General features: G+C 36.0%; 1 protein-coding gene across 1 annotated transcript; it reads right to left on the bottom strand.

Moving 5' to 3' along the window:
* Nucleotides 1-445: 445 nt before the first annotated feature.
* Nucleotides 446-9,843, bottom strand: LOC113522873 (dynactin subunit 4). The gene is made up of 8 exons (XM_026908718.3): nucleotides 9,630-9,843; nucleotides 8,541-8,817; nucleotides 7,804-7,958; nucleotides 6,196-6,361; nucleotides 4,508-4,691; nucleotides 2,965-3,169; nucleotides 2,481-2,629; nucleotides 446-1,695 (listed from the first exon to the last, which is right to left on the bottom strand). Exons 1-8 carry the CDS (start codon nucleotides 9,756-9,758, stop codon nucleotides 1,461-1,463), a joined length of 1,500 nt encoding a protein of 499 aa, XP_026764519.1. The 5' UTR covers nucleotides 9,759-9,843; the 3' UTR covers nucleotides 446-1,460.
* Between the last annotated feature and the right edge of the window lie 1,973 nt (nucleotides 9,844-11,816).

Raw genomic sequence — 11,816 nt, 5'->3', positions numbered from 1 at the left:
TAATTCGGAATGTTCAAAATTACCTGAATCAGAATCTATGTCAATGCATTCACAACACTAATACATTTTCATAAATAATTTTGTATGTAATTAATTTCACAAGCAAAATATTAGTTAGGCACACTCTTTGACTTATTATTATATTTTATATTATTATTATATTAGACAAAGGCGTGACTTTATATGTAAATATTCGAAATTGGGTTATTTTTCTTACATGCTTATTGTTGATCACTTGCCTTAGTATAATTATAAAATACGAACATACTTAGTGACTGATTAAAAAATGCTTTAAACTAAACAAGCGTTAAAAATACTGATATGCCATGATAAGGGACAAAAAAACTACGTTTTGCTGCAGTTGAAGAAACACAAGTTTAAAACGTACATTTAAAAAAAGAATGTTATAAAAATAAGGCGTTCCTTTTTACGTAGTTTTTGTAAAAAAAAAAAAATGTAAAAATTGATTGACTATGCTATTCCAAATATGAAAATTCATTGTGTCATAACAAAATTTAATTTATTATCACACTTTATGGTCATTGAATATACAACAGTGCTACAAGCAATTGCATTAAGCATGCTTAAAAGCTGCCATTTCATTTTTTAATAAAAATTTGCCAAGTTATAGACTGTTTAGAGATAGGTCTCAAACGGTAAACGTATTTGGACATAATTTTCTCCTTATCCGTACAGTCAGCTTCAATTAATGTGGTCTAGTTGCTAATTTTAAAACCAATTGGTAATTAATGACAGAATGGTGACTACGTATCAATTAGCAACTGAATAAATTATACATATTAGATACATAAATACTTCTTCTAAAAGATAGATATTTCTTCTAAAAGATTACAGAAGAAAACTTAGTTCAAATAACTTGCAAGCTGAATTGGCAAAGGGCCGGATATGTAGTAAAATTATAACCATTGTAGTAGACAAGAACTGGAGTGGAAACCGCGAGTTGGTAAACGCAGTGTCAAACGACCTCTAGCTTGGTGTAGCGACGTTATATGGGTTAGATGCAAAGACTAGAAGCAAAAAACTGAATACTGCGCTCATTGACGTTATTTGGAGGAGGTGCTATGTCCACCAGTGGACTACAGGCTTATGATGATGATAGATGTTTCAGCAATATATGAAGTCTACGCCCAGTAAATGTACACTATATGATTATAATTAATCCGTTTTGGCTTTATTTTCTACTGTTTTTAATTAATGTTTTTCGATAGTGAATTTTAAACTTTATTTTGATCGGTTTAGGGTTCACTAATGTAGTTAACAAAACATATAAGGAACATTATAATGGTATATGATATATACTTAATAAATTATTTTTATTATATTCTTCCAATGATCCTAATACGTTTGTTTCCTTTTATGGGAAACTATAACTGGGCCCAATATGAAACGTCATTATTGATAAGCATTTAAAAAGTTACGTCAGCAAGTATCACATGCCGCTAACCGCTGACGACGCCGAGGTCCAACAGTACGGTGGTGTAGAGCGTGTGGTCCCGCGGTGCTGGTGTGGTGCCGGCGAGTGTGCCGCCCGCGGTGGGCGGCGGCGGCACAGTATTACGGTACGAGTACTCGAGCGCCAGCAGCGCGTTTGCGGGCACGCCGCTCGCCACTGTCGACTCTGTCACTACCTCCAGCCTGAGCGCGATCTTGTTCGATTTGCGCCAGAGGATGACGCTGGGGAATTCAATTGTACGTTAATGTACCAGCATATTATTATATTTGAACCATTCAATTTTAATCAAAAATTGATTATGAAATAAAATTTAATTAATCTTTTTAATTATCTTTTAACGGATGGTTGAGTTTATACAACTTAGAATGGTAAACAAGCTGACGGCCCACCTGATGGAAAGTGGTAACCGTCGCCTATACACACGAGCAGTACCATGGACATAACAGAGTATACTGTTTCGCCCATGATACCCCCCATGCGTTGCCATTCCTGAGGACTCAGGTGTTATTCCTCTGTACCCTGTAAATTCACGTATGTGTATTATATATTACAAATTTTGTGTCGTGGTCACAATATGGTGCAATCAATTTACCTGTAAAGACTTTTACATCGCGTTAAGTCCCGATTGTGTATTTAAAATATACGTAAATCACGCGAAAGTTTTAAATTAATATTAAGTTATGAATCTTCTTAGAAATATGAATGACGATTTCCAATAGAATTTTATAGTCCTCCACCGTGTGTTTTTCAAGGCACTTTCTTCCATACACAACCATTCTTTGAAATCAACTTCCAGCTGCAGTATTTCCGAACCGATACGACAACTTAACATTCAAAAAAAGAGCATATTCCTTTTTAAAAGGCCGGCAGAACACCTGCAATGCCGCTGGTGTTGTGAGTGATCATGGGCGGCGGTAGTCACTTACCATCAGGTGAGCCGCATGCTTGCTTGTTCATATCCTGCATGTTCTCCTCAAAGTATGATAAATAAATTAAAAGTACTTACTCGTCAGTGTCGTGGTGCGCATCGTCGTCATACTCGGCGGCGTCGTCGCGCTGGGGCAGAGACAGCGTCATACTTGGGGGACACACGCGACTACTTGCCGGTACGCGGACGCCGCTGGGTTTATCTGGAACGGTCTCGGGTAGCGGTTCCTGGACAATACATTACAAGTGTTTTTATAATACTTAGAATAGCAAGCAACCATTGTCTATAAACATGAGCAGCACCATGGATATCTAAGGTGATTCCAAAATATAGTATAACAAAATAATTCTAATCTCTGCTGTAACAAATCGCAGCTCAAGTTGGTAACAGCAAATAAACACAAGTGTGCGTCAGAAATATAAACAAGAAAAACAGAGAAACAAATAAAATAAAAACAAAAATAAAATTCTAATCAAGTAACCAGTACTATTTCATTTTCAGCCAGCAGCTAGGCATAGAGTATGCACACGAGATTTGTGACGTTAATAATGACTCCACTCACCTTTTCTAAATTAAGCGATTTTTCCAGAGATTTCTCTATGCTCTTAGGTTCCTCTCGTTCCTCGGGCTGCGGTAAGTCCTCAGGCTGCAGTAGGCGCACCTGCATCTCGTGCCCAGTCGGGTTTGTCAGCTTGATCAATAAAGCTGACTTCTCACCAGGTTTTATGGTCTCAAATGATATCACCTTCACTTCTGGAACGTGATAACTGTAAAAACATTTTTTTTTATTGGGTAAAAATACCATAATACATGATGGTGAGGTATTAGTGAGAGGTTACTGGTGAAGATGAAGTCACGGCAGTTAGCACTTTTACCAGAAATCAACAATGATGGTTTACAAGGGGGAGCGCGATTAGGTCCACCTAACATCTTATAAGAGGGGGAAAGTGATTTTTTTTTATACAACTTAGAATGGCAAACAAGTTGATGGCCCACCTGATGGAAAACCGTCGCCTATAGACATGAGCAGTACTATGGACATAACAGAGTATACTGTTTCGCCCATGATACCCCCCATGCGTTGCCATTCCTAAGGACTCAGGTGTTATTCCTCTTTAGCCTGTAAATTAACGCCATATCCCACCCTTCAAACTGAAACACAGCCATGCAAACACAACTGGTTCACAGTAGAAACACGAATGGGACAGAGGTATCCAAGCAATCGATTTTTGTACAAAATCTCCTTCTGATTGTTAGTAAAGGGGTCTAACTGACTCATTGCCAGCAATACACCTTATCAGGTCGACCTCCACGCGGTTCTCCCTGGAAACCATCGTGGTTAATACTAGTGGAATTCGTTACGATGGGCTAACTGATCTGCTTTTATCCTCACCCATCATCCCTCACTGGTGCCCCGCTAGAGTATATCGATAACGCAGGCGGGGTTACCATTCCAATATCACCCATTAAAACAAATCTTATAAGAATTGCTAACAATGTGGCTGCTAGTTTATTCTAATCTTATTACATAATTTTTTTTACTTAAGATAGACTTGTTTACATATTATAATTTTCAACCGTTAATTGTCCATTGAAATATACGCCTTTTGATAGTCAAAAAGAACACAGAAAAAAAAGGGTCTCATGTGGTGACCTTGTACAGACAAACGCAATGTAGGACGAGCCCCTGCAAGATCTCATTTGTGTTGCAGGGACTTAGTGGTTGGATATAGCTTGGAACCATCCTCTACAATGTGTACACAGCATAGGCTTTACTAATATATTTATTTACTTATTTATATATGTAAGTAAATATGTTATTGGCCATGTGGTTCCGGTATAGAATAGGCCACTCCTTCCATTTCTGAGGGTGTCGTAAGAGGTGATTAAGGAGAGCGAGGGATGGGCAGCAGCGTCCGTCTTAAAACATTTCTAAAGCGTAACTGTGGTTGCCAATCCGACTGCCAAGCGTGGCAACTACTGGGAAAACCCCCCCTTGGGGGAGGTTTATGTTCGTCAGTGGACAGTTAAGGACTGATATGATGATGATGATGATGATGAAGTTTGTTACGCGACAAAGTGGTAGGTAATAAAAGAATACTCACTAGGCGAGTAGTTCGATCTTGAACTTGATAGAGCCCGGGTTGTACTCGGGCTTGGTGAGGTTGTGGTCGCAGGCCCTGCAGCGTTGGCTGCGCTTGACGCTCAGCAGCTTGGCGAGCGGATGCAGCCGCGACACCGTGGCCGGCTGCCACTCGGGCGACGCCAGCCGCTGCGCCATGCTCGTTACTGGAACACAACAGGGTCATTGAGGGGGGAAAGGGATTGTTAGTAGTGGGGTCTAATAGTCCCATTGCTAGCAATATACCCTATTAGATCGACCTCCATGCGGTTTCCCCTGGAAACCATTATGGTTAATTATTGTGGAATTCGTGACGATGGGCTAACTGATCTGCTTTCATCCTCACCCATCATCTTTCACTGATGCCCCGACAGCGCAGGCGAAGTTACCATTTTATTCTCACCCATTAAAAAAACAGGGTCGTTGAGTAGTAAACAGGTATTAGGTGTCATTTTTAAGGCAACATAAAATAGCATCAAGCTGTAAACGATAAATGATGCCATCATTTGTAAACATAGCATTGCCGATATCAGAACAGCATGGATATACCTGAGAGAGACTTTGTACAAAAGTCGTCAAGTTAGGGTACATGTGTCCCAATCATATTTAACCCTGCTTTGCATAATTTTTTCTTTGCATTTGAAATTTTCATCATAAAATTATATAAAAGGACTAGTTCACTTTATCACATATAAGTTGATCGTGTCTGGATACCTTTTTAATGACCATTACAGAAAAAAAAACATAGCTGTCAAATTTATTTTTATAACCATTTTTCCTTTAATTTTAAACATGAAATAAAATTTTAAACCTTGATTTATTTCACCAATAAAAACAAATCATGCAGAGAAAGGTTAAGTCATAGAACAGCTATACTTGTATAACTTTGTTTCGGTTTGAAGGGTGGGATATGGCAGTGAAATTACAGGATAAGGGTAATTAAAGTGTAATACCATAGTATTAACACTAATACATGTCTAGACAATGGCGGACTAGCATGAACGTAGTGGGTAGGCCATGTATATTAATACAGCGCAACGGTCGCCTTATTACTATACAAATTTTTGTATTCATCGCGCGGTTGAGACGCCCTCTGTATGCCACTATATACTTTACTACTATAAGACTGTCTTATTGTTGCTCTGTAAATCTTTTTTTTTTTTAATGGGTGACAATGGAATGGTAACCCCACCCGCGCTATCGGTATACACTGGCGGGGCACCAGTGATGATGATAGGTGAGAATGAAGCAGGTCAGTTAGCCCATCTTGACGAATTCAACAAGAATTGTTCACGATGGTTTCCAGGGGGAACCACGTGGAGGTTGACCTAATAGAGCATATTGCTAGCAATGGGGCTGTCAAACTCCATTGCTAACAATCTCTTTCCGCCCTGTAAATCTTATTATATCTACTTAAAGTAAAACTAAAAACGATAAATATATTAAATACTCTAACTGCATCAACCGGAGTATTTATTAATATTATAGCAAACACATAGTCTTCAGGAATGACAATGCGTATGAGGTAGCATGGGCGTCACAGTGTATTCTGTGATGCTCACTTCGCTTGCGCATAGATCGCTTGCAGTCTCGTCACAGATAAGAAAAAATAGGTTCCAAACTCTTCGTGTATATGTTAAACCGGTAGTTATTAGATTAAAACCTACTAACTTTGTTTCAAGTTGACCTCCTTAGTGTATATGTCCTCCGGCAGCTCGTCCACATCCTCGCTGGCCTGGCTGGCGACGAAGTTGGCGATTGCGGAGGACGAGCCGCCGTCGCTGGACGGCAAGCCCGCTATGTTACGCGCCATCGCACCGGTCAGCCCGGTCTTATCCTGGTTTTGTTCATCTCTTTGTAATACATTCATAATGCATATAGTAAGTATTGGGGGGGAAGGGATTGTTAGTAATGGGGTCTAATTAACCCATTGCTAGTAATACACCCTATCAGGTCGACCTCCACGTGGTTCCCCCTGGAAACCGTCGTGATTAATTCTAGTAGGATTCGTCACGATGGGCTAACTGACCTACCTTTTCATCCTCACCTGTCACCCTTCACTGGTGCCCCACTAGCGTATCCCGATAGCGCAGACGGGGTTACCATTCCATTATCACACATGCCTCATACAGTGAGTACTAACGTCTTATTAATTTTCTATTAATGTTATAAATGTGAAAATTTAAAATGATGTATGATTGTATGTAAGATTATATTAATTTAGTGTTTAAATTACATCAAATCACTTTTTATTATTAATACGTTAAAAAAAAATTCAATTAACAAATTTAAAATACGTTATAAATATTATATTTTTGTATTTCATAATTTTATATACATTTTTATAAATATTACAAATTTATTCTCATAATAATTAATGGATTTATAAAATTAAACCAGTCATTCAACGACCCGGTGGTAGTAATCAATTAATATAAAAATGGCGATACCCTTTTGGAAAGGGCAGTCGTATTCGGAACGTCTAAGAGAATGGTATTGTGGAATATAATATTAACAAGAGAAGCAGAAAGTTATTTTATGTCGATCACTAAAATATGGAAAAACGTATAAATGAATATTTTTAACTGTATCATGCACTCCTCCTGAATAAATTTAAATGAAATTTGGTGCACAAGTAGATTATATCTTGACTTAGCAGGTAGGATATTTTATAATTATTAAATCTGAATATAATATGAAATTGACTTGTATATGTAATTTTGAACTATGTATTTACATATTTTTGTATGCCTATATGGCTAAAGATGTCAAACAAAATTGTATTGTTAACATCTGCATGTATTTCTACACGTGTTTCATAAATAAACAATCTTGAATGTATGACGTGATATTTTAAATTCTACTTAGTTTCCACTGATTGAGAACTGTTAACAAAACAAATTAATTCGAATACGTATAGCGGCAGTAGGCTCGCCTACTGTTACGTTAGATTCCAATATGCTCTATATTTGAAAGACTTAGTTCGAAATACAAATTGACACATAATTACTGTATAAAAAATAATATATATTAAGATAATTTACTATTAAAAGATATTAATATACTAAATTTAAAGACATAAATTTAATGAGATTAAAAATTATTTATTTTGCTGTTTTTGAAAATCAATTCATTAATAATTTAATTTACTACAACATAGATAATGGATAAATTATTAGTTTAACTAAATTTTTTTAATCTAACCAAGTTAATGGTGGTAAACATAGTCAAGTGTCATCATATTATTTTGACTTATTAAGACTTTCAAAACATACTCACAGTAAGTGTAATATATTTCCCTCTAATAGCAAACTTCTTCCTCTCCCGCTCGAGTTTCTCCTGTTTCTCTTGCTGGGCTATAGCCTTGTAGTAGTCTAGCAGTTGGTTCATTCGAGTTGTGAAGGGGTTGGTTCTTTCTGGCCATCCACCTGATGCTATACATATAAAAATAATTATTTAGTTCTTTAACAGGAATATCAATGATCAAATTGTGGACTGAGCACCCAGTAAAGATTTTCACTAAAAATTACAGTAAGAATTTCTCTAAAAACGATATTAATGGTTTTTTCAGGTTTGGTGCATGCATGACACACTTGGTGTAGCAAGCATCCACAAGTTATAGAAATATTTTGCCATTAGATGGGCAGTATGCTTGTTTGCTATGTTTGTGGTTAAAGTAACTATAGTAAACTGTAACACTAGAATACCAAAAAAAAAATTTAAACAATATTTTGTATAGTCTACTATATTATTATTATTTTAGCTATTAACTGTCCACTGTTGAACATAAGCCTTCCCCATAAGAGGAGTTTTGCCTGCAGTTAAGCTTTTAGAGATGTCTTATGAGTGCTGTCTCTTATGACACCCATGAGATAGGAAGGGGTGACCTATTCTATGCCGGGACACACACGGCGAAATCTACTATATAAATAAAATTAATTCTGATTATGTAGTGTAAAAAAAAAAATGACAAAACAGCTGACATATTTTTAATTAATTTCTTAGAATATACTTACCAACAGGTTGGTCTGGAATTCCAACATCCCTGGATGTCCATCTACAATTAAAACATGACAAGTAGTACATCTTTTTAGGCTGCTTATTCTCCACCTTAGTGTCGCCGCCTGCTGCCGCATCCTGAGCCGCCTGTCGGGGCTGGGCCAGGGTAGCACGCGTCGAGAGAGTGTGAAAACAACTGGGGCAGTCAAAACAGCTGCTACACCGGTTTTTCTTCAACCGAGCTTCAGAAGATGGCATGTTTTCCAGACAGTTTGCACAATAATGGGAATCCACCTGATAAAATAAATTGTAAGTGATTACCACTGCCCATAGGCACCACCAACATTGGAGGAATTGTAAGTAAGTTGCTGGTGAAAAGACCACTTTTCCTTTACTAACTAAAGAGTTTGTAAATAAGTTTGAATGTTTTTTAATAGATCATGTTGGAATTAATGGATTTTGGAACACAAATGAACTATATATTGTAATAAATAATTTATTACTTATTAAATAATATAGTGCATTCTATTGAAACTAGTGTTTTATAATTAAGATTACTCATAAGTGCATTTTAATATATTGTAGAAACAAATTACAGAATTAACATAGTATTTTATAAAATTAAAATATTCCTTATAATTTTATTTTATTAGAAAATTAGAATTGCCTGTAATGTGTTGGAGTTTAATCATCTATAAACTGTAGGTAATTTTCCAATGAATAAATACATTATAATTTGTAATTATGTATAGAATAATGTCTATACAATCTCAAATGTAACCTACATTTAGGAAATTGACTCAGATCTAGAATACAATGCACCTGTTTTTCCATTTGCTTTGTTCATTTAGCAACATTGAAGTAATACTGCATACGGAGCTCTATCTGTTGTGCTGAAGGTATAATAACAATACAGCACAATACAGGTACTACCTAACATATAAAGGTGTGTCAGAGTACCTCCTTTGACAGACTTACCGATATTTTACTAAATGAACAAATAAGTTTAAGCAATACAAACCTTATTAACATTAATTTTCGAGATGTTTTCTTTATAGTTTTATAGATTTTTTTAAATATAAATTAAAAAGTAAATATTGGTATACCTCATGACAAATACAAAATCCGCATCGAATTTTCAAGCAATGCCGACAAAAATATAAACTTGTGATTGGTTTCAATTGTCCACATGAACAAATATATTTAACATAATCTGGCTGAGTTAAATAAGCCATGATTTATTAAAGAATTTAACACGAAAATATTTTTAGAAAACCGTATATACAAAATTATTTCGATGACAAATTCTATGATTGACAGCACCTGAGTTTGACATCAGGCAAGTCAGTCAGTGTATGACAGTTTAAGTGAGTGATATGTTAGATAGAGTGTCGACAATTTAAGACGAATGTAATGTAATCATAGAAGGAGAGCTAAAGATATATAAACATTGGTGCTTTTAGGATAAATATTTCGTGGCCACCAATAGAAACTAGACCGATATCTTGAAGCAGTTTTCAATACTTTAGAATATGTTGGTCATTATTTATAAATAAACGATCATTTTCGCGTGTAGTATGGTGCAATTTACTAAAACAAAAATACTAAAACCTAATTTACAAACTCGACACCACATTTAATTGCAAGAAAGTACCCATCAGTTCCAATTTAATAATCGGAATAAATAACTAAAAGACATCCTAATTGCTGAAATTTCATTTAATACAGTTTTTTAACAGTAACAGTAAAAATTGCTAAAATGACGTCTGTTATCCACACATTGATTAACAATCCTTTAAAGTAATGTGGACTTCTGATTGCTAGCTATGGGACCAGTCTCATAACTAGTATACCCTGTCAGATCGACCTCCACGTAGTCCCCTCTGGGATTCATCATACTGAAACCCAGATGTGACCTTTTTATCTGCACCTATCATTCCTCACTAGTGCCCCGCTAGTGTATACCGGTAGCACGGGCGAGGTTATCATTACATTATCATCCATTAAAAAAAAACAACCTTCTATCTATTGAGACTTTACCATTTCAAAATGTATAGAAACATGTTCTTAATACGTAACGAGCGTTTCATAAACATCTTCAAATGCCTATTTAGATCTAGAATAATTGTTTTTATTTTAAAAACTACCTAGTTTTTCTTACGTCTGTATCTAGGTATCAATTAAAGTTATCAAGTCACGCGCAACCCACAACTGTCACACGATTCGCGAACTAAATTAATGTGTGGATTCTTTACACGCAAGCCGAATGGTGCTTATGTTAACTAAGTATGTACTTGTTTTATTCTTTTAAGGCTTGCCAGCAGGAACTCTGAGTCACTTTCTAATGGCGTAACGCGTTGCAAAACTAACGAAAGAGACTATTTAGTGTCCTTAAAATAATTAATGGTGTCCATTCATTGTATTGTCTGTCCTATCTAATGGATCTGTTACCAAATACATCTATACCAGACGAAGTTTTTTATATATACTTTTTTTAATAGATATAAATAAACATATCATAAATAGATATAAACATTTATGTGAAAAACCAGTGAAAGGTAATACGAGAGGAGGAATGATTACCAGAGGGAAACTTTGTACAAAAGTCGATTGCTTGGGTACCTCTGTCCCATTCGTGTTTCTACCGTGAAGCAGTTGTGCTTTGCATGGCTGTATTTCGGTTTAAAGGGTGGGATATGGTGTAAATTTACAGGATACAGAGGAATAACACCTGAGTCCTCAGGAATGGCAACGCATGGGGGGTATCATGGGCGAAACAGTATACTCTGTTATGTCCGTGGTACTGCTCATGTTTATAGGCGACGGTTACCACTTTCTATCAGGTGGGCCAGCAGCTTGTTTGCCATTCTAAGTTGTATAAAAATAAATGATTAGGTTATCTTCTTTACCATTTAAAGTTGCATTATTAATTTACATTACATTTTTAATTTAATTAAGTTGTCTATCTATCTAGATCTTCATTTGAGAATTTAGGTGGGTACTCCATTTCTGACAAACTCTGTTCAACCAATAAACAATAGTACGAACGTACATAGTTTGTGTTGATAAAACTGAAGTTGAATTGTTCTCAGGTGCCAATTGGCCCACTGCTACTATTTCAAACTGGTTTCGATGACCAGTTTTCGTTGCACCTATTTGTAGTAAGAAATTTACCTATATTTTGTATATTAATGATAGATAAAATGTTTACTTAATTGTCGATAACTGTTGAACTATGGAAAACATCTCTATATTGCATTATAATGTTATGCTTATGGAAAACTATATTTCTT

This window comes from Galleria mellonella, unplaced genomic scaffold (assembly GCF_026898425.1).
Source record: "Galleria mellonella isolate WM207_F2 unplaced genomic scaffold, CSIRO_AGI_GalMel_v1 utg574, whole genome shotgun sequence".
NCBI classification, from domain to species: domain Eukaryota; kingdom Metazoa; phylum Arthropoda; class Insecta; order Lepidoptera; family Pyralidae; genus Galleria; species Galleria mellonella.
Note: the sequence above shows the minus strand (reverse complement) of the source record. Positions and strands in the feature narration are given on the sequence as shown.

What these genes read in the sequence shown, in the direction of transcription:
- LOC113522873 (XM_026908718.3), bottom strand. Translation starts at nt 9,758, where the DNA reads ATGGCTTATTTAACTCAGCCAGATTATGTTAAATATATTTGTTCATGT. An exon ending in AAGATCGAACTACTCGCCTA is followed by an intron (nt 3,170 to 4,507) that starts GTGAGTATTCTT and finishes ATGTTTTTACAG; the next exon opens with TTATCACGTTCCAGAAGTGA. An exon ending in AATCGCTTAATTTAGAAAAG is followed by an intron (nt 2,630 to 2,964) that starts GTGAGTGGAGTC and finishes TGTATTGTCCAG; the next exon opens with GAACCGCTACCCGAGACCGT.